The 24,207-nt window shown below is 37.4% G+C and overlaps 1 protein-coding gene across 1 annotated transcript in view; it reads left to right on the top strand.

The window, feature by feature from the left end:
- The first annotated feature begins 8,894 nt into the window (after positions 1 to 8,894).
- The window catches only part of LOC139739321 (bifunctional 3'-phosphoadenosine 5'-phosphosulfate synthase-like), a 43,764-nt gene continuing 28,451 nt past the window's right edge, over positions 8,895 to 24,207 (top strand). The window contains exons 1-2 of the mRNA XM_071649939.1: positions 8,895 to 8,911; positions 22,020 to 22,731. Coding sequence (XP_071506040.1) covers positions 22,660 to 22,731 — 72 coding nt within the window. The 5' untranslated portion in view covers positions 8,895 to 8,911; positions 22,020 to 22,659. The remainder of the gene's footprint in view (positions 8,912 to 22,019; positions 22,732 to 24,207) is intronic.

A 24,207-nucleotide genomic window follows, 5' to 3' on the forward strand; every position in this document is an offset into this window, starting at 1 on the left:
GGTTGAATACCATGTTGCGAACACAAAGTATGAAGAGTCTCTCGAGATATTGCCGAATGTGAACAGATTTGATAATGCTGAACACTGCGTGTACGGAGTCACTGGCTGCAATTAGCCAATGCCCTAGTTGTGAAATTCTGCTGCATAATCGACATCTCCTTTGCAGCAAGGAACCAAGTTCACATGTCATCTCCTTCCATCAGCTTTCCTTTTTCAACATGTGTCATTTGTCCCATAAGGGTGTAGATCCATTTAGTACTACATACTAACCTTTGCAAACTAAGGGCAGTATTGTAGATGCAAATTGTAATTTGCTGTTGACATTTGTCTCTATTTTGTATAGCAATTTCTGTTTTGACCGTCACTAAACAGACACTCGTAAATAACACCTTCCAAACAACGTGAGCATTTTAACAACTTCCGTTTTGTCGTAAATCTTTTGAATAACACATCATACGAATCCAACGTCACTGATCGTTTCTGACCCTGTATGCGCCAAATCAAAATGTTAACTCCCAGTATGCTGTGCAACAGTTGTTTGCTTCTAGAATATAAATGTTAGCTTCTAGGGTTTAACTGACTTTGTGCTACATTGTAGTACTACTCCTGAGATCTTTTAAGGCTGAAAATTAATTATTGATAACGGTATCTACCAGGAAAAGAAGGTCAACGAATGTCAAGAAGATTACTGCCTGTATATTATTCACATTACACTTCATCCATGACAGTACAGAGATTGTGTGTGCCACTTTGCAGAGAATCTATTTGATGTTTCATATGAGTATCAAAGAAAAAATAATAGAAGTCATACAGGAACCCTCGTTATAATGAGCTCCTTTAATAACAAGGTACCGCTTTTTTAAGAGGTGAATGTGGCAGTCCCGATTTTCCCTGAGTGTGTTAAGCTGGTCTCTGCTTTATAATGTTTACAAGGAGGTGACGGTTATAACGAGGTAAAATCGCTAGTCCTGGCATGCTCGTTTTAGCAGGGTTTCCCTGTGTACATCACACTATCATGTTGTAAGATATAAACACATGTTCCTGCCATCCACTATAAAAGCAAAGTTAGTTTTTGAGATAAGCACTGCTGATACCATTAAGTACTAGTCCACAGTATTCCCAGTGTTAGTACTCATTCCAGTTATTGTGTGTTAGTACGAAATGTTGGTTCTCATGATTTGTTAAAGGGTATTTGTAGCTCTTGTGTCAGACTGGGTACTGTACTATTTCGCATATTATCACCAGTCAAATTTACCCTGTTGCTAGAGGTCAAATATTTACCGTGTGCTGGGGGTAAGAGGACAATTTTCCTTCATGAATTCTTGATGGACAGCCTATATGTTATATTCTTGGGTACCTCTGTAAATCTTGGTCATATCAATTGTAGTTTGTCTGTGGTGATAATTTTTGCTGTTTTCTTTTTTTTGGAAAAAGAATTAAAAGTGCAATACTACAGAAAATTTGAAATATGGTACTGAGCTGCGCATCAGTACAGATTTTGATTAGAAAGATTGTGTGATCTTACAATCATGTACTATGGAAATTATCTTTTCTTCTTTACCTGTGTGCATTGGTCTGTGTAGTGTTTATTCTTATTGTTCTTGTGGATTTCTGTAGCTCATCTGAATATCTTGACAAGAAGAGAAAAAGAGAGTTTGACTTTATTTGCCTTATTCATTTTTCTGGTTTCAACTATGCAGGCTAATAAATGCATTGAGTGTCTTAAAACATACCTTTTTTCTGATGTCTTATGTTGAGGTGATTTCATTCAACTGTGCATGCTGTGGATGTACAGAGAGAAAAGTCCTTTAAGTGTATTTAGGTTTCTGCTCACAGATACTAGTGTATACTTGAAAATGAAAGAAAAATTGAGAAGGTCATGAAGGAGGAAAAAAAGTGTAGAAAACTTGGGATGTAGACTCGGTGGTGTTTCTATCCCTAAATTACATTTTAGAACTATTTTAATGCACTAATGCTAGGTTTTTGTTTCATCTCCAAATGGTAAATTATGCCTTTAACCCAAGTGTAATACACTGTATGTATGGATTTGGTTGATGATTTGGATGATGCAGAAATATCAGTGGAATACATCAGTGAAGATAAGGAAGATCAAACAATACATTCATATGTTATGAAGTATTAAAAATGTTGATTGAATCCATGTGTTGTCATTGCTGGATAAAGAAGGCTACAGATTGTGATGTCACAGGAGTGCGGAAAAAAGAAGTTCCATAAAATAAAAGTGTGCTTGATTTGCCTGCTGAAGGCAGTGGTGTAGTATCACCCTTTGACATAACATGTTGGTAACAAATCAGGGGAATGTATATCCATTTCATACAAAATAATAACAAACCTTGTGGAATATTCTTCATATTATCTCCATATCATTCCACTGTGACATCACAAGTTATTGTAAGCCTTTTTATTCAGCGATGATGACCACAGCTTTGCAAATGCACAAATTTTGAATGGATTGTCTGATTTCCCTCAGCTTCACTGACATGTTCTACCAATATTTCTGCCTTTGCTGAATCCATATGATCCATACGTGTTTTGAGTAACTTTGTCCGTAATGACTGTGCCCATCTCAGAGAAGGCATGGTGTGACTGACCAGTGCACTCACTGTGAAAACAATGGTCTTTTTAGAGTTTTGACTGCTTTATCAATTCCAACTCCTTTGTACTTCATCATAGCAGACATTGGACATTCTGCATCAAATGATACAGGCTAGTCAAATACTTCAACGCATGAAAGAGTGCTGTTGCCGCTGTGTCCGACTAAAAACTTTGTTGCCGCTATTTGAGCAGTGCGCCTCTAATTCTACGCTCTTTGATCTGAACACTGAAATATTATAACACAAAAATCACGAAAAAAAAAAATAGGAGCGGTCTATTGCCGATAGCTGGCGCTGTGCAGCATCCGGCCACGTTTTGTATTTTCTGTGCGTTGTACAAGACTTATTAAAATGCTACTTTGTGTTGTTGGAACAGGGCCTGCTGTGTGATGCACATTTCATTTTATCGACGCTCCCCAGGCTAGATTTGATGTAAGCACGAGTTTATTTGGAAAGGAAATTTGGCGATATTTTGGTTAGATTGGAGGACAATACAAAATACTAACATTCTCTCGATTACACAGACTGACAGATTTATACAGGAAACAGCGTGCTTGAGAGAAATGATGTGTAAATGGCATCAACAGTTTAAAGATGGGAGTCAAATCAAATAAACAGAATAGTAGCTTCAATTAAAACTTGATCCTCATTGGAAATTACGAGCATTTAATCTAAACCTGATTAACCTGCTTATACCTCTCCAACTTTATTTTCCATGCCTCTTCAGATCAAAATGATAAGCCCTCCCCTTTTTTTTTCCCAGCTAACCATTGATGGATTTTTACATCCCATCAGAAACCAGAAACGTAGGTCCTAACCACTTTTCGAGGAAATATCGAACACACATGCAGTCACGATCAACTTATACACGCATTTTACCACATGCCCTACACCATCATATTACACAATGTACTTTACAGGCCTATAGGTTTACACAACAAAAATCTACCCCCATGATAATCATTATATACTCCGACTATACGATCTTTTCACGCTGTGCGGAATTCGTCTGCGTCGTGCATATATAATTATGAGTCATTATGTTTTTATAACGTTTGGATTCTTTCAAATATGATTTTGTCGGAGGTTGGTTTACGTATGAACTTCTTTCCTCTCCCCTTCCTCCCTCTCTCTCTCTCCCTCCCTCTCTTTATCGCAAAATTAGTATTAAAAATAAAAAGGTGGGGTGGGAGTCTCCCCCCCCCCCCCCCACGTACCTCTAATGAAAGTTTTGGTTTTGCCAACTCGGTCTCCTAGAGGGACACGATCATTTTCCAGCTATATAGGCCTTTCTCCTCTTCCGGTACTTGGTTGTATTGCTCCTTCAAGTTTGATTATTGCGTCTAAAAACATCCGTGATTTGGAAAGACTATTACTATAGCAGCGATCGAAAGGGAAAAAGGGGGAAAGGGTCGCAACGTCGTTTGTCGGTATCATCTTCTTGCTATATCACTGCTGTTGTTGTAAAAAAAATGTATATAATAATTTATATAAAAATAAAAAACGCAGTCAGAAGTTCATGAGCTCATGTGTGCAGCCATATTTCTCACCAAAGCGCAAATCTCCGTCAAGGCCTTATTCAGAGATTCAACGCCATAGAATTGGGCACACGTTCTCACAGAAAATAATTTGAAGGGAAAATTGCCATCAAATTGCCTATAGCTCCTTCACCACAACTTTAATGCCCTAGCTAATTTGCAAATATTGTTATGCTCATAACTTTTTGAGTGCATGCACTTAATAGGCCGGCCTATTAACGACCGCCTATCATCAGACTTGGCAGAGTTGATACGAAATTTAGGTCCAATACGCATTCCTCATAATAGTCAACTAGATACAATAACGGTTCGTTGATAAGTACGGTATCTAACTACTAGTAATTGATTGAAATCATTTTTATCAATCAGTCATGCATAGGCCTACACTTATCAACGAATCTACGTGCACTTTTATTTTGTAAAAGCTTGAATGTCATTCCTTTTTAATATTGCCCCTCTATTATAAATATAACGCATTATATTTTAAATATAACGCACATGGCTATAGGATGGCCCTATCCGTTGATTTCAAGATGCTGTGTGCTTCTATACTCTAAATTTAGATGCTCGAAGGGTTTTCTTGATGCATGGTCATTGAGTTTCATCATGCTCGGGTATAAAACATGTAATACAAGAATCAAAGGGTGTGTCACTACAGTTCTGGAGTTGCGAGGATTTAGCTTTTAACGTTTTGCGAGATATTCAGAAACCTCTCTATGAGATGTCAAAGAGCATGCAATTCTAAGGGGTATCTAAAGTTTATTTGATGAAAATCGGTTTTGAAATGGCCGAGATATCCCAAAACAAGGTGAAACAAAGAGATCCTAGTAGAAGGCGTAGCCTGTCGCCTTTTATCATTATCACTTTTTTTTGATATCTCAGCCATTTGAAAACCAATTTTCATCAAATAAACGTTGAATCCTTCTTAAAACTACACGCTCATTCAGATTTCATAAGAGGTTTCTCGTTATCTCACTTAGGAATGTTCAAAACATGAATCCCCACCTCAACCAGTACTGTACAGTCCCTTTAAGAGTTCGCAAGTTACCATACGGGAAGAAAATTAAGTCCGTAATTGCGAAAGGCGGAACTATCATCGGGTATCCACCATGCATGTAGAAGCTCAAGTTGTTGCCTCCATTTGATCTCAAAAGTAATAACTAAATGTACTTGATTTATAAGATTTTTGGATTTGTGAAGTCTGACTGATTTCGGTGACGTTATTTAAAATCAATCAATTAGTTTTTGGTTTTGGTTTTGTTTTTGTTTTGTTTTTTAATAATGCGGAGCTGTAGGGGGTTGCGTGGCAGTTCCTCCTCAACCCTTGCTAATCGATAGTGAAACTTGCTTTTGTGGCCTACCTGATACGGTTTTAAACGTATTTCACACTCATTTCTCATCTTTTTTATCATTATAAATCTTAAAATATTAACAATAAATATTATGAAATGAACAGCATGTTTTCAAATCAAAGTATATTAAGATGGTGAATTTTACAAGATTTATAGCAGGCGTATTACGAAAGACGGCAATGTTATCAACGACAACAACAGTTTTCCCTTTTTGTGGGCATTCATAGCGCATGCCCAGACCCTTGAACGATTGTTTGGATCGATCGATGTAGAGCACTGAGAGACAAATTCCGCAAGAACGAAGCATGCATCCGTATTCATGCATGTATGTACAATTTGTACGTGAAAAGTGAGCTGTTCGCTCTCGCTTCCCCGTGTCGTGGCATGGTCCGCATCGCATCGCGCCCACCACTCCGCTGTCGTGTGTACGTGTACAGAGAGATTCGTTGAAGATCCTGTGCACTTGTACTTAAATTGTGAATGCTACTACTACGAACGTTCAAGACAGTATCAGAAACTCTGTTGAAGAACCATTAACTTGTACCCAGTTTCATGATGAGTTCAAGCCCAGAACATAAGAAGATTAAGCTTGATGACTTGGCATCAACAGTAAGTAGACCCAGTCTTTTAGTATTACAGGGATGCGTTCAACTGTAAAGTCAGCGGCGACGTTTTACGTCTGCTATCGAGATGCTGCTGTCAAGCGATCGGAAACTTTCGGCAGATTGGCTTGACCGTTGTCTGCTGGTTTGGCAGTCTAGCTGCATGAGCAGAACTGTAATGTTGGGAGGAGGGCTGATGATCACTTGTAATGGGAGATGGGCAAAGCATCGAATATTTTGCTCATCTAATAGGATACCGTAAAAAGAACATGAATACCGTCTGGACGGTCTGACTCTTGTTAGTGTTTAATATTCCTGCATAACTTCACTTACCCAGATCGATGAAATCCCTTTTAAATTTACCTTAATTTTCCAGAGTAACTGTTGTTAAGCCTGTAAATGTTCATGGCAAGTTTGCACTTGTGTACAGCAACATAGATGGTCTAGCTGTGCTGTGTATAGAGCGCCTAGCAAAATGTTAGAGGTTTAAACAAAGTTTATAGTTGTGACAAGTTGAGAAAATATGCGTGTGTATGTTTCTGCCTCTTTTTGTCTGTCTGTCTGTTTATGTGTAACGTTAGTGTTCATGTGTGCTTTCTAGGAACTGCATTTTTCAACTAAATAACCTCATTTGATCAACTTCCCATTTTATCAAAGTACACTGCACATTGGCACTGGTGCGACGATCGCAGACCAGTAAAAAAAAAAAAAAAAAAACCAAAAAAAAAAAACATTTTCTGGAATTTACCAGTAAAACATGGAAACACTGGATAAATTTACCTTAGCTGAATTTTCTGGTCTGACAGCTGGACAGATGTAGGTTGGATGAGTAGAAAAAAACAGGTTAGTGTGCAGCATATATGTCATAAATATAATACATTATATATTTATTATTTTTTTCTTAGTTCGTAGTTACTTTAAACTAAGACACATGTGTACATTGACTATGATTAATGTAATCACATTGTGCAGTGCTGCATACAGCATATGCCACGATTGCTTGCAGAGAACAAGCTGTTTCTAGTGATGACAGAAAAGTCAACAATGATATCCATGCTTCCTAATAACTGATTTGGGTAGAATAATCATGAGTGATTGGAAGTAAGCTTTGAAGTATTTCTGTGATTTTGGTGCAATTTTGGCTTGAACCAGAATTCAATCAAGATATCTAGTGTAAATGTATGGATGCAAAAGTTGAAGAAATACTAAGAAACAAACAAGACAGTACTTCAATTAAGTAGGCAGAAATATTGAAAGTGATTAGAATTTGAATCTGAGAGAGTGTATGGTCACCCTGAAAAAAAAAAAAGGTAATGGTCAGGTGACCAGTATGATATTAATACCTGGTACTCTTTGTTTTGTTCATGAAATGTCAGTATTTTTTTCATGTGTCAGAATGGCATATATTGTCTCCACTCTGCTGAAGATTTAGGAGGAATTATAAGAAATTACTTCTTAATGTTTGTAAATCTAGTAAAGGATATAATTTACAAGAAAGATCAGACAATATTACGGTAGCTATCAAATTTAATGTGCAGAATACTGTAAGACAATACAGCAAAGGAACATGTCATGAGACAAACACAATTTAATATTTATAGGGCCTATAAAGTGTTATGTTATCAATTCAATTCTTAGCTGGATTTCTTTAGGAATACAAAGCGATTTTATTCAAGTAATTCAAGTAATTTTGTGTTTGTTTTTGTTGCCCAGGCTTCTTTTCCCCCATATATTATTGATTTCTTGATACTCAGGTGACATTTAAAAGGGAGACCTTGTGTTTAACTGCCTTTTGGATGATTTAATAAGTAATCTGCTTAGTCATTCAGCAGATACATCATGGACAAGGCAGAGTTAGTCTGTTAAAAGTACATATCTGTCATCAGTAAATCGGTAATGCAGAATACACCCAGAGTGTAAACAAAGCAAACTATAATGTTGATACAAATTCCTTGGGCTCTGCCATGCAGAAACATAATGGGTAGTTTTCTTTTCCTTTTAAACCTAGATATTTGTTTCAGAATGCAGAATACAGAATGCAGAAAAATAAAGTGCAAACTTGCTTATGATTCCTAAAAGTGCCCATTGGGATGAAGGATGCAAATTGTGTGCAGGTTATCCCATCTTGTTCTAGGGCCAGGCACTTGAAGCAAACATTATCTTTATACTTTTTGGATAGTTTGATAGTCTTCTGTAGTTTTAATTCTTTATGACACTGAAATTTAAGACTTTTCAACTTCATCCGTACGAGCAGTCTCTTGTAATTCAAATTTGATAATTAGGTACGTAGCAATGCCCTGAAGATTAAACTGTCATGTTTGGTCTCCATCATACACGTTGTACCTACCAGGTCACTATGACTGGTATTTTTTTTTTTTACTTCCTTTTTGCAACCAACACTGGCAGCTTTCAAAAGGAAGTTTTGGAAAAAAAATTCTCAAACTTTACTATCTTTGTAAAGTATCACAGTGAGCAATTGGCATGTTTCAAACAATAATCTCTATGACATCACAAACTCTAAACAGGATTTTACCTATGGGAGCATCTCAGGGCAGGAAGTAGGAATGACTAGGAACATGTCCAGAGAGACAAACAAGGAAAATGATTATGAAGTTACACACTGTAGTCACCCCCTTCAATTACCAACATTCACTAATACCCCAAGAAATGTGAGCTGATTATTGATGTAGGATGATTGTTCATGCCAATTTGATAAAATTGCTTTCCAATTTGGCAGTGAGAAACCAAAGTGAAGATTGAATACCTTTCTTGTTTTCCTTATAATAGGTTTTGAGCATCTGCTGGTAAGTAGAGTTTTGGTCCCATATTTGACAGAGACTAAATGTGGTAAAAAGTGAAAACTGACTGAGCCAAGGATTCCCATTCCCATGGATGTACAGTAGTGTATTAAAACCATACTGAATTTAAAAAAAAAGGTCAAAACCATGTACTCTGCCAGTAGAATAATCAAAAAAGAATGCAATAATGTTGTCATCATCACTGTCATTGTCATCAGTCATATTACTAGTTTTACGTTATTATGCATGTAGTAGAAGTATTTCTAGAAGTGATGATATATCAGTAGATCAATCTTCCATTAAAAAAATGATACAGATTTGTATTGCAAGCCTCACACATTTTTCTACACCAAAGCCTTGCATTGAGCCGAGTAGGCCTTGCATAATCTGATAAATTATCTTGCAGTGCTCAGTAGAGGGCGCAGTATAAATTCTATGGGTCTAGCACCCAAAGAGTTGCTTTGTGCACATGTCTGTGAGCTTTCATTCCATGCTGGGACACAGTGTCTTCTCATAAACTTTTTTTATGCCTCCGCTGCGAATTGGTGCCGGAGGCATTTTTTATCTTTTAAATCATATCTTCTGGACTTACTGTACACTTATAGCACACTTTCATTATTCCTGCAGTCATATCAAAGCATCATATGTCTGTGTCTGCAAATAATTACAAATAATTACTGTGTACGTAATATTTCGTGAGGTTTTTATTTTTGCAAATATTGTGAGTGAGGTGCTACTTGCGAATTTTAAAACAAGCAAAAATATCAACTCTGATCCCAACATGAATGTGACGTGCACACAATACATTTCTCTATTCAGTAATTTACTCCACAATCACAAAGTTAACCACTTCCGAAATTGTCAGGAAGTCCCAATTCGAAAAAAAAAAATTAGACTGAAAAAATATATGACATATAGGGGTACCTACAGCATTCTAGAAACAATCAACCATATTGACAACTACAAGACTGACCATGACAACTATGAGTAGGTCCTATGTGTATTTATACTGCTGTTATATTTATCTGTTGAAAGAAAGCATTGGTTGACGAACAATTCTGTCCTTATTAAGCTTTCATTGTCATGGTAACTGATTTATGAATGCTCCTCTTCTGCAGATAATGATTTCAAATTGACATCATAACTTTTGCTACTTGTTTGACAAATTGCCCTACATCGATCGACATAAATGCTTTCTTCCATCAATAAACGGCAATTTGACAATCAGTTGCAATAAGAATAACTCAACAGAAGAATTTCATTGATATGAATCACAACTTTTCGCATGTTGAGAGTAGTTTGATGATAATATAAAATTTGGCAAATTGTTTGTGGCTATTCGTTCTTTATTGTTTATTATGACAGCTCTATGCTGAATTATTATGACTTCAACAAAGTTACAAAAACTTGCTAAAGATTTAAGTGTACTGAATGTACTACTGTATAGAAATGGGTATGTGGGACTGATTATTACCAATCAATTGATAACATAAGAGTGACCTACTAGGGAAGTCTCTCCTTTGTAAACACTGCTCATCCAGAGGGCCCTTTATGATTGATTATTAGACAAGTGTTTCAAAGTACTTTTGGAACTCATTACACTCAGATATAGAGGAGCAATGTATCTAAACACACTGCCAATAAACACAGTGCAAGACTCCCGCTCAAAACCTGTATAAAAGTTCAGATCCTTATTTACTTTACCAACAGCGAAAATTTCAGTCGCTACATTGTCATGTATTTTTCTCTCAAAAGTATTAACCCGTTGAGGACGGGTCCCGAGTATACTCGGGCAGGTTTCTATAGGAAATGCGTGTTGTAGCAAAATCAGTCCGTCCTCAACGGGTGAATGTCTGTACATGATTGCCATTGATCATGCTGTGGTAAAATCATCCTGCTGTATGCATCATGCTTAAATCATCAAAAGCTATAATTTCAAGCAAATCTAGCCAAACAAGCTACATTCCCTCTTATCACAGAAGACACACAGACTAGAGGACTTTGTCACGTCAGCTTGGAATATATTTCAAAATACAGTATGATCTCAAGGAATGAATGATCACAAAGATGACCTAAAGTTTGCCTTTATTTTGCACTCGCTTTTTTATTTACTTTCATTTGAAAAGGTTATGAAGATTTTTTTTTTTTTCGATTGTGGTAGTTGTATGAAACTACTTAGTTGCAGTGATATACACTGTTATTGTAGTTCTATGCATCAACATATCAAATATTTTGATGGTTTACCCACATAAGTAGAGGTTTGTTATCTCTTTTCCTATTGCGTAGTGCATTGGGTAACCTGGCCAGTTGACAGTGCTTGGCACGTGAGGAGCCTTGTGTTGACAGACATAGCCCCGACTGTATTCCAGTATTTAATCTAGTGTTTATGTTGTTTACTGATCACTGTACCTGGCTTCAGTAATAACATCCAAAAGTCCAATTATCAATACACAAAAGGCATACAATTTCTATTGAAATCACAACTGGAGTTGTTCAGTTGACAAGGTTGGTTGAAGGAGTTATATGCTGTTTGGTTCATGGTCACATGAGTTTTTCAATAGTTGTATCATAATCTATTTCAAACGAATAAGAAGTTTTGAATCATGGCAGATAAATTGTTTGAACACCTGAGCAGCATGCACAGAGATGCTGATTTGTCACGTCAACTTTATGTGAGATCTGCCTAATTTAACAAAATGCAACCAGTTGGGCAGTGAAAAAAAAAAATAAAAGTGCTGAAAGTTTTCCGTTTTGAAAATGAGACTCTTGTATGTCATTACTTGCAATTTGCACACATGCTGATCTTTAAGATTGAATTCTGCGTGATCCAACATTCTTCATCAGTCCCTGCTTTTCATATCTTGCAGTAAACAACAAATTGATACTGTCCCCTGGAAGTTCACCCCAGGTGACAACTTATGTGTAAAGGAAAAGATGTAACTTTGGCACATCATTTCATATTCTGATAGAGAATGTAGAGTTGCATGCCTGTTAAAGAATGTTATTTGCTAGAAGGGATTTGCATACTTTTTAATCTTGTAGGATGTTGTCATAAGTACTGTCATATCATATAGATTACCCACATTACCCTATACCTGTTCTTGTCGTGCACTACTGTAGAATATTTTCGCTGCATGAAATTTTCAGAAATTGGAGCTGACGACCTTTTTCGGGGGGCATGAAATTTTCACAAATTGTCACTGGCAGTCAATCTGACTGTGTAGAAAAGAACTTTCACTTGCAGTTTGATTTTGTAAATCCTGGCTCTCGGGAGTGAAATTCATGAATTCAAATACTCGCAAACATTCCTCATTTTGCAGTATGTGATTATTTTCAGAATTTGTCATCTCAAGGAATATTTTGTGGTGAGTGCTGAATAGGATTAATGCTTTCATTTCATAATGTGATAACTGTGTTGTCGCTCACATCTGATGAAATCCATTTGTAACAAAACAATTAATCTTAACTTTATGGTAAAGTGAGAAGTTTCGAGTAGCACTTCGTAACATAATTCTCTCAAACATATTTGATGCAACCATAACTTTGCTGTCATACCCCACTGCTCATACAGAGGTTAAATGGAAGTCGGGCGATGCATCATACAAATTTGACCTCTTCTAACCCTTTCCTAGGCGGCAAACTTTTGCATGCGGTGTTTCCTTGTTGATACAAGCTGCAGCCATAGGTAGTGAATTTGGAATTGCAAAAGTGTTTACGTGCCAGAAATATGAGAAGTGTGTGTTTGTTTTCAAATACCAGTATTGATATACATTTTTGTGGTGTAATAAACTAAATTTGATACAATTTGACAGGTTTACACCTGTAGAGGCTCAGTTTACAGTTCTGAAGTGTGTAATGGGCTCAAGGAACAACCAGGCAGTGTGGTGCTTATCCCCCTATTCAGACGCATGCCATTTTACACCAAAACTCGATAATGAAACGACTTATAAAGAATCATCGTATAGCCGACAGACCGTTCAGACACTAATTTCAACCGTTCTGGGAAACGTCGTATAGATGTGCAGTTTCCCACTACGCATGCTTTTATAGTCATGAGTGACAGCTGTGGGGTCACCTTTCGTGCACGCTCCCATGAAGCCCCGCCCAGTTATACCGTTTTGTGGTTGCCATACGTTCAGACGCACACGGAATGCTGATTCGTTATCGAGTTCTAGTTCTAAACGATGCTCTGACCGTCGTTTCACTTTACGTCGTTTCATTATACGTCGTTTCGTTAGTCAGCATTCAGACGTATAAATTCATCGTATAGCTAAACCATTTGGTATAGCTATACCGTTCTAGTATAAATTTTTTGCATCTGAATGCCCTGTTAGACTTGTGCCTGGATTTTTATGCATTACAGTTGTTCATCTAATATGTTTTTTTGTTTGTTTTGTTTTTTGTTTTGTTTTTGATTTTTTTTTTTTTTTTTTTTTTTTTTTTTTTTAAGAGGATAAAGAAAAGAGGGGGATGAAATTACTGGTAGAGATTTCCACATGCTCTTCACATGGTAACCTAGGGTGTGATGAATAGAAACACTGACAGCTATTGAAGAAAAATGAGAGAGTACACGTGTATGCTTGTTGATAGTTACAAATATGTGTGTGTCACTGCAGACATTGTTTATGTAATAATAAAGTCAAGAAATACTAGAAAAGCGAGTCCAATCGATCCATTCTATAGTCAGTGTGGTACAGCAGACAACTTCATTGTGTTACTAAACTGTGGAGGTGGAAAGAATCGTTCAAGAGTTTCCTCCATCATATGATGTGAAGTTGATAACTGCAGATTTTTTTTTTTTTTTGAATTTTGAGGAAAATTAGACCAATCAAAAGTTATAGATTTTTGAAACTTATGAAATTTATAGAATTTAAGAAAGATTTTGTTGTGATGTTAGTTCCTTATATTATGCTATCTATGCACACTAATTCATGATTTCACAATAGGGCACTGATACAAACAATGTGTGCACAATAGTGAATTTTGACTGGCAATCAGGGTTGTGTCTTTTTTGAGTCAGCGTTCACGCTTTGGAAAAAAAAAAAACAGTTTTGGGGTCATTATTTGTGAAGAGCTGACCCCCAAATGCCCCCATTTATGTTATAAATGGTATTCTTATGAGTAGTCCAGATCTCAAGGCCAATTCAATTTAGCACAGGGCACCACAGCATAGTGAAAAAAGCAAGGAGTGATATGCATGGTTTATTCATTTTTAATGCTTTTTACGGTTACGATTCTTACTGCACAACATCACTCGTTTTGCAAAAATAAGAAATAAAACGTCGCACAGCTTTATGCAATTTAGATTGCAACCAAAATCTTGTGGGAAAAAATGTGTTATTTCTGTTTTCACTGTAAACATTTTGAACTTTGGGTTGCAACAACAACAACAAAAAAGATTATTTTGAGTGCAATGAGAATGACACTAATGTTAAACAAATTGTTTGATTTTCTTTTAATGACACATATAGGCCCTACTTTCTCTAATGGAGATAAATTAAGGCAAACATTATTCCCTGTAAAACCCCTATTCCTTCCAGACAGCTAGGTCAAGAGTTCATGATGACCTGGCAAAAAGAAATATTTGTGGAAATTCTGTTCGAAATTTTCACAACATTATTTTTACTACTGTTACATCAAGCACTGTTGAAGAGTTAGTAAGTGAATAAATCAATGCAAATGATTAACCAAAACTCACTGAAATATATAAAACTTTGACATTGAGTGTTTCATTTGAAATGTTTTCTGCATTCACTAAAACTCTGTGTACCATGTTTGCAAATCTTCTCCTTCATAACATTTTATAGAAAAAAAAATCTGACATTCATATACTATACACAACATGTGACAATCTACAATGAATGATTTAAAGACACCATACAATATACATGCATGTAACAGTTAATGAAAAATTGTTTGTTCAGTGCAATATTCAAGATAAACCATTTCTTTAGGGGCGAACAAACTTGCCCTCTCACCCACAGACCCTGGGAGTGTCAATAAATGTAGGTCACCATTGAATTTCAGTAGGACCAGAGGGTGCAAGGCACAGTCCCCAGTTGTTCAGGTCGTCCTTGGTATTCTGCTTATTTTGAAATGCTCACAAGGGAGGCAACCTTAGGTTTACCGTACCAAAAGGTTGACAGGGCTGAACAATTCTTGCATTGCAAGAAGGCAAAGCAAAGATATTTGAGCCCTGTCTAATTTTAAGACGATTGGTAAGGGGGGGGGGTACAAATTAAATCAGTCTACTTTAATATATCAGTGCAGGATTCTCTCGGCTGGCAGCCAACTTCATTTATTACTTTGTGTCATGTTATGCTATCTAGAGGAAACTTTTGGCATGATATACCCCTTTCACATTGAACATGTGGTATGGAAAGCTTTCCCAACCAACTGTTGATCTTCCCAATATTGATAATCAAAGTAAAAAAGAAGAAGCAGAAATAAACAGAAGTGGAGATGTGGCATTTGCTGGTAATGTGATAGTGGAAATATTTCAATATATAAAATTTTCATGAATTTTGCACTCCCCTGGGCTGACACACACACACACACTTACACACCATAACATATTGATGCTTGGAGATTGGAGATTTTAAAGTTCAAAATGATTCGTCATGATTTATAAATGAGTGAATTTTACTGAAATTGCCCCAGAGTGGAATTGATTTGATACATAAAAGTTTGCATGTTAATTGTAAACAGTTCATTTACAGCTGAATTTGCAAGACTCTTTATGAATGTAATTCAAGGAATGGTGAATGGTGAACATGATATGAGCCTCTACAGAATATATGTATGGATATCATAAAACCATGCTGCAAAAGCACAGCTCTGCTTCAAGTAATAAATCATGCATTCAGTGTGGATATGTGATATATGGGACTCCATCATGGGCTGAGACTTTGCACAGGCTTAAGTTATGGATTAGAACCTCTGCTGAATGTAGACTATTTTAGAACATAGTTTCTTGGTGTCCTTTGTGATGTAGTTCAAAGAATGCCGAGGCCAACGGCTTTGTGCAACGTATTGTGCATGAGGACAAAGTGGTCATGGAAGCTTAGAAGCATTACATAACAGGGAAACCTGCCACGCCCATTTCCCAGTAGCCCAGTTTACTCTCTTGGATCACTTGTAGAATTGATACAGTTGAAATTGTAAGAGCTGCATTTCCGCTGTTAGGTGTGTAGTCCCACGTACCAAGACCGACTCCTTCAGGGCCTCCCATCTCTTGTAGTAGTGTAGCTAGTCCTTTTTCATCATCTACAAAGCTCTTGTATAGCCTCTCTATGATCCATCAGGTTTTAGCAGGCACACTTGTTGACTATGTCTGATCTGAGTACTCACCAATCTATTTCCGTTGAAAACGAGATGAAACAGTAATGACCATTTGAGTGAAAGTTGTATATCCTCTGCATAAAAGTGATCCTCAAAAGGCGTTTTCGCCTATTGCTTTGTCCACACGTTCACACAGGGTCATCCCACAAGACCGACACCCATGAGTCATACAGCCCACGAGTTCAACACTAGGCAAATAATGCCCATGAGACCGACACTAGGTAAAAACAGCCCATGAGTTTAACAGATACAACACAGGTTGTCTCGTGGGCCTTGTTTGCCTAGTGTCAAACTCCTGGGCTGTATGATTTGTGGGCTATATAATTCGTAGGCTGTATGACTCGTGGATGTCGGTCTCGTGACGTGCACCCATTCATACTGGGTCCTGCATCACCTTGTTGGTCACAAGAGATCTTGTGTTCTTCCTACTGACCATCTACACTACTACCATTTGTACCCGCGCGACGAGGACAATTGCATTTTCAGGCGTCCACAATGGGGCCAAAGAAGCGCACCCTTCCATTTGACACCAGAGTTCACACATGCCCACATTTCATGAATACAGCCTGATGCTACTCCAAGCATGGACCTACATGCTCCAAGTTATGAACCAAAGGTCATTCCCCCCTGTAAATTTTGTCCCGATTGCATGGGACACCAGGAGAAGCCCCAATGAGCATTGCCATCCACACTGTGATTTTGAAAGGAAATGTTCTTCAATGCATAACTTTCTCTGCGATGCGGGGACCTGATGTGAAGGAGTTAATTTATTAATGATAATAATCAACTTTTTGGCTGCTGCCAAGTGAGTTGGTAACCTATTGGTGGTGTAGTTGATGTTAAAGGGGTACTGTGACCTCACTCTCACCAAGGAGCTTCTTGTTTGAAGCTCCTTGCTCTCACCTAGTTCTTTTCCCTACGTCACCCCACCCCCATTTATGCTAGTCTTGATACAAAACCTCTTTGAATTCCCCAGTCATATGCAGTCCATGTTAAAGAAATGTCATTCTTTTTTTTTCTTTTTTTTTGTAATTTAGGGATGCCCCATCACCATTCTGACAGCCAGGAGTAATCCTTAGTTTTAGGCTCAAAGTGTATTATTATGACTTGACCTTAGCATTCTCGCCCACCTGCTGACGTCATGGCAGGCTGCAATGTAGACCACTATTTTAGTGGAATCGCATAACAAAGCAATAGCATAGGTGGCTAGTTCACAACACAGAAAAAGTGTACTGGGTTTGCTTGAGTGAACTCCAGATTTCATGCTCAATCAGGTCTTCTCACTGTATTGGAAGTGTGTGTGTGTACCACTGGTTGGAAGCCGGTTGAGGTTGGGTAGAAGTTGCTCTCGCCTCTAGCTCTACAGATTTGAGTTGGTCGTGTTACAGAGAGTGCTGATTCTGCAGTTGCTCTGCCTAGAACTCCTGGTACATTGTACTTGCCTGTATAGATTGACAGTCATAGTACAGTGTATAACCAATTTTCCAAGATGAATTCTGACTCGGCCGGTGTGAATAATGGTGTAATCATTGAGGAGGTAAGTGAAAGGTTTGTGCGTGTGATATTTTGTTACTTTGCAGTCATCTAAATTACAAACTACATGTTGTAAGATCAGTAAGAATTGGCTCATATGTAGAACTGACAAATTTCAGAATACATGATCAGTTGAACAACTTGCTGCAATTGTTACTCCTTTAATATACTCCTGCATTATCAACTTTAATTGGCTTGTACATACTTATTGTAGTTACTGCATACTGACAGTACTATCACATTTTTTCTGTCTGTGATGTGTATTCATGTTCAGAGAACTGCTGAAAAGCCTTGTTTACTTAGGGTAAAATCATGCAGAGAGAACTGGCAATGATAACGCACATGTATGGATTCATGGCTGAATTGAATCGTTAACCCAGTTCCAAAAATGTTTCATACTATATTCACTCACTGCATTGCAAAGTTATTGCTACAAGTTTTTCTTGTCTCTTTAAACTTTTGTACAGCGTTGAAATACAATATAATTACACTGTACATTTATTTTCTGGCTCATGTGACTGGGTCCATATCAATCATGTTGTTAGTCACGAGTGAATGGTACTTTGTAACTCTGAATGGAATCCGGACATTTCTGGTCAAAGCACTTTCTCGTCCAGAGTTGGTGCATTGACATGTGATGTGCAATGCTATTATGTTTTGAACTTGAGGTCTTTTTCCAGTCTTGTTTTGAAGGTTAGAGATGTAACTAGAGTCCTGAGATGTCAGTTTTCAGTGAATGGTAGTTGGATTGATATCAGGAAAATCTTAAACGTGTTCAAAGGGAAGCTTGAGAGTATGAAGTGTTGTGTATGGTAGTGTAATACCCATTCAGGTATAGCAGGTTTGATGATGCTGTATGTTCATGTTCATGTGTATAATTACATTATTTATCTATTTATTTATTTATCTGTTTATCTATCAATCAACCTATCTATCTATCTATCTGTTTAGAGGAGATCAAGGTCAGAGTTCATGAGACCATTTTCTGGTTCATCATGTTATCTCAGTAGACTTCTCATGCTGAATTTCATTTTAGAATTTCTAATGATGTAGCAACAGTGATACAATTGGCATTTTGTGTTATTTTATTCTTTTGCAAAATCAGCAGGAGACTATCTGTGTTATTTAGCAATTAGAATGAATGACAGATGCCCTCCCTGTTGCTTGCACATGCTCTGTTTTGCATTGTTTGCGAGTATGGAAATGCAGTGATCAGTGTCATTACCTCAGGTATTGTTGGCAGTGAAAGGCTTAAGAAAGCTTAGAGTACATGTAGATGGATAATTGATCAGCCATCTTTGTTCTGCAGTCAGAGATTGCTTGATATAGCAAATGAAATGATTACCGGTACGTCAATATCATAGTCTTACTTAGGTGTACAAAAAATGGCACACAAGGGGAAGATTACCATGACAGTTATGCCTCTCTCATCCACATTGTGTGCGGTCTCATTAGGCGTGTCTTTATCAGCCCGAAGTTTAAAACTAGCACGCTACTTTGAATTTCGGGCTGATGGAGACACGCCTAGTGCAACTCAAAGGGGCTTACAAACAAATAGAAGTGCTTCAGGAGCACTCCTATGCCCAACTCTGTGTGTAAATAGGGTATGAGTAGTTTCTGTATTGTAGTTTCTTTTCTCTGCCTGTTAAGTGTAATCTTAATGAGAAGGGGAAATGTGATTACGTAGCATAACCTTCCGGCTGTGACACAAATTGCTAATCTGCACCAGGTGTACTGGACTAAGGTGCCGGTACTGACCACGTCTGTACAAAATTTGTAGGTACTCTGTTCATTTAAAACTTCTTTGTAGTTAGATCATTCAATAGGAACTATCGATTTGCATTATAAAACCTTGGAACAAGGGCATATGTTCTAGTAAGTAGTCAAAGGATTTTTTTTTTTTAAATTGTGTATTTAATAAAGGCAAATCAGCAAGACCTAAAAGCAGGTGAAGGTGTGTACATTTGTACCTGTAGGCCTGCACGCTGGAGTCTATCACATACGAGTTGTGTCTGAAACATGACACCATTGACCATACATTTGTACCAAGAGAGTGCAAAGATACCCACTTGTGGACATTCACTTTTCATTTCATTAGGGACAAAGAGTAGACTTGATCAGCCATGTAAAATGTTGAATCTAATTCTATTACAAATAAAATCTTGTATTAAGATGATTGATAGCTGGTGTTTCATGAATTTAATGCTTTTTGGAAATGTTACAGGTCTTTTTTGAGGAGAAAACATTACATGGAACACTATATCGATACAAATTTTTGTATCTGAGGTGTAAGAAATACTTCAGGCATTGTACACTTTAGTCACATTCACACTGACAAAATATCAGGATAACAATTCCGATCCAAATACTGAGGTACTTTTCGCAAATTATGATGGACAGAAATATCGTGCTAATTGATGAGTGCGATAATTTGTCAACCAAACTGCATGTGCCCAAAATCTGCCGTGGTAATAGTGACCTTTGCCCTTTTATACGCATTCCTGCACTGTCTTGATGTGCGCTTTGAGTGACATGAATTGAATTGAAATGTATTATTGATATCAACATTGTTGCAGCCAAAGGCTGAATTGTGACGTTTTATAGCAAATAATAAAAAAAGAATACTAAAAAAAATACACGAAAAAGAATAACAAAAAATACTCAGGTTTTTTGCTCAGGCATTCACACACATGCCTTTGGGCAAATTATTGTGCTATTTCTCAAATTATTGCAATCATTCCAACATAACCACAGAGAATCTCTTTAGATTTGGATTGTGATGCTGGTAGCACTATTTAGTGGGATTTTTATGCCAACACAGGCAAAAATCTCAGGATTTGGATAACGATTCAAATCTTTACAATTGTTTCCTGCTAATTAGCGTCAGTGTGAATCCCACTATCGTGCAGCTCAAGCTGCTGCCAAGATAATAGATTTGCCTGAGTGGAAGAGGCTACAATGTTTGTCAGATTATCAATTTTTTGGCAACAGCTGTGATTGTAGTTAGACACATGGCATGTATGTGGTTGGCTAACAGTGCCATCCCACATCATGTTCAAGTGTTGGAAGTAAACTTTAGACTGAGGAAAATCAGACAAAACGGAATGATAGAAGTATCATCAAAATAGGACAGAGTAAAGTTATGTAGAATTCACTTGTAAGTTTTCATGTTTTCACTGAATTCTCTTGCACTAGTTTGCAAACAAGTATATTGTTAGAATCACGTTTTTGGTCAAGTATCTATCAATACAACCCCCCATAAAGCTGTCGCTGCTAGAATATCATAAGATTAATGTGTAGTACACACATATCTCTCGTTGTAACTGAATTCATGTTTTGTTTTGTTTTGTTTTTTTGAGAGTTTTTCATTTTATTAGTGAATATTGTGTGCAGTACCATGGGAGACCAAATCAGGAGGGAAAAAATTGTTTCTAATCTCTTTCACTTTAAGTAGGCCGATGTTGGTTTGCAACTTCTAAGAATAATTTACAAAGTGAAAACTGACATCACTATGCACACCAATTTTTGATTGCATTTAAAAGAGAGTCAGGGTGCTTGATGTTTGGTCACATATTTTGGTAGGTATAAAGTATTACTGTGATAGAGTTGTCTGTACAATATTGAATAGTCTCAAAAGTTGGCCTCATGCAACATAAAAACCACAGTCTTGTACAGTGTTCCTTACAGTCATCATTAAAATCAAAGTTATGTTCTTAATGAGTAATTTATGAAAAGTAACTTAAAGGCGATATTTTCACCATGTTTTTGCTGCCAAAATTTTATACGCCTACTGCACTTCAAGAGGACAAAATTGTTCTTGTCATTTCTGTGATACATGTGAAATATGTCTTTTTTATTTCAATAATTAGTGTGAATTGTTCCATCAATACACTTGCTGCTGGTGAGGAATTTTTTGCTGCTTGGTTTGAAATGTTCAGTAATACATGTACACGTTGTAGTCCTATACCCAAAAAAGTGAGAAAATGAGAATTTCATTCTAATGTGCAAATATTACTTTTTTGTGACAAGGAGGTAAAAATGCTGATCAATGAACACAATTTCTTTTGCTTATTCTCCTGTGCTTGACAGGTAAACCAGAAAATGTCTTTATAGTCTACTTGATACAACAAACTAATTGATACCGCTTTACTTTTTGGATAAGCATCGTAAATTACTTGCCCGTACAAAGTCAAGCAAGGACTGTATAATAGTATGCCATTTTTTGATGTCATCTGTTCAGCCTCCGTCATCAGGCAACTCACTTCAAAGAGAGTGGGCGTGTCCATGAATGAAATGAAAGCAGAAGAGTCATTCATCTCCTGCAATTGGTACCTTGAGTTCAGCGTAGTTCCACCTCACCTATAGAAGCCATACATGCTGCAAATGAGATCGCACTCTGGTACTATGGCCTGCATTTGTAGCCCACAATATTCATTGTCATGCTAATATGCCCCAACTCTATGATCAGTGCCTTCACCAGCTAGAGAGCACTTGTACAAATAAGTCAGAGTGGGCGGGGCGTGTTTGCTCTGCTTGTCCACGTCACTGGCTCGGAGCTACCTGCATCTCTCACACGTACAGGGTAGTTCAATGTACACAGCCAGGTTAGCGGTCCCTTTAACTTTTCTGTGAATGAGGGTATAAAGGGAAGAATGCTGGTCGGTAAGGATCCTAGTGCCTTGCAAACGGTGGGATGATCCGGAGCTGCGGTCAGCGCCTCTTGCCAGACAAACCAGGTGAAACCGCTGAGTATCATCACTGAACGTATTGGCGCTTTCTTGACTGAGGTGCAAGTCTTCGCCCACACCTTGTCCAACAGAACTTCTTCTCTGTCTCCTCAGTGCCCATCCAGCAGCAGCAGCGACCCTCAAGCTCCAAACATGACGGACCCAGAAGCTCATCAGAAGCTTAATAACAACAATAAAAACCCGGATCCTTACGGAATCAGAGCGGTCAGTTTTTACTCAGCCCAACAGAGGCACTTTGTCAAAGTTCTGTCAAAACTCTTTTCAAGCTCTACATGTATATCCTTCCATAAGTGCCATAATCACCATCCTTTCTGTAACATGTTAATACATGCTCGGCATTCTATAATTTGCAGGGAAATGTCTCCTGTGCTGGCAATAGTTGAATTTCCCAGTGTAGCTCTCACTAAACCAATATTGAGTATTTCACTCAAGCAAGCATTTTGAAATTGCAACATGATCATGCATCCTGTAGCTCTTGAAACTGACATTTTTCTCAACTCAGAAGCTGACACATTTAGTGCATCTCTCTCCATGGAATTCCCATTAACATTGCTAATATCCCTTGAAGCTATTCCCAGCTAACTTTAGTGTGGTTATAAATACTTCCGACTGCAACATTATAGTGTAAGTAGTTCTGTTGTAAATTACAGTTCCATTGTGGGTTAACTTTTGTGAATGAAAGTAATTGTTAGTCAGAAGCAGTGGAGAGATTGTATAAAGTGAACTTCGTTTCTGTTCCCATGAGTCATGGTGTATACTGCATCAGAACATTCAGAAAGTTTTTCATCTTTCAGCTTAAAATCGATGCCTCCAATTTCTGGTGGATTTTCTTTCATGATGTCAGCAAGTTAACAGTCCCCCAAAATGATTGATTAGTAAAGGTTTATCTTTTGTTGGATTAGTGACAGCAGGGATTAAACAATGCAATGTTTTTTCTGTGTGATGAACGGGAGAGTCATACCAATATTCGTCAATGGGAAAACAAAAGTATGGGGAGATGAGAGAGTGAATAGTCAGTAATTTTGTCTACTAGTACTTCTCAGTAAGTTTTCAGCCGTTAGTTGTTGCAGTTGTCGTTGGAAAAATGTCATTGGGTATTAGGCTAGACTTGATGTTGGTACGAGGTGACACTAATCATTACCTTGCTGTAAGTCATCAAATCCCCTCTAGAACAGCTCCACGTGTCATTAGGCTTCATTTCATTTCATTCATTTTATTTCATTTTATTTTATTTCAGTTCAACATGGACATTACTTCAGTCAAAGGCTCTTCTTCCACCAGTCCATGTATCTTAGAAAACATTTTCATGATACAGGAACATACATTCTTGAGTTTCCATGAATCGAGCGAAATGGACATCATGCACAACATTATACTTGTATTAGCCATTTTGTCTGTTTGTGTCAAATCCTTGCAAAATGAATTGGAAAAAATAATGATTACAGTGTATGTAGACAGAAAACACAAAGTTTGCAAATGATTATAAATCATGTTCTCCCATGCTGTAAAATGTAAATTTCAATCATACATCCTGACACTCCCTTGTAAATATCATGTTTGTTGTCATCCATACTTCTATAAAGGTTAAAATGATTAACTGCATTTGCCTGCTGTGTTCATTGGACTGTCTTATATCATTGGGTTGTATATTCTTTTCTTTGGCTTTGGCCTTTCCTCTCC

This window comes from Diadema antillarum, unplaced genomic scaffold, assembly GCF_040938485.1.
Source record: "Diadema antillarum isolate AM-2024a unplaced genomic scaffold, OU_Dant_1.0 scf00000029, whole genome shotgun sequence".
Lineage (NCBI taxonomy): Eukaryota > Metazoa > Echinodermata > Echinoidea > Diadematoida > Diadematidae > Diadema > Diadema antillarum.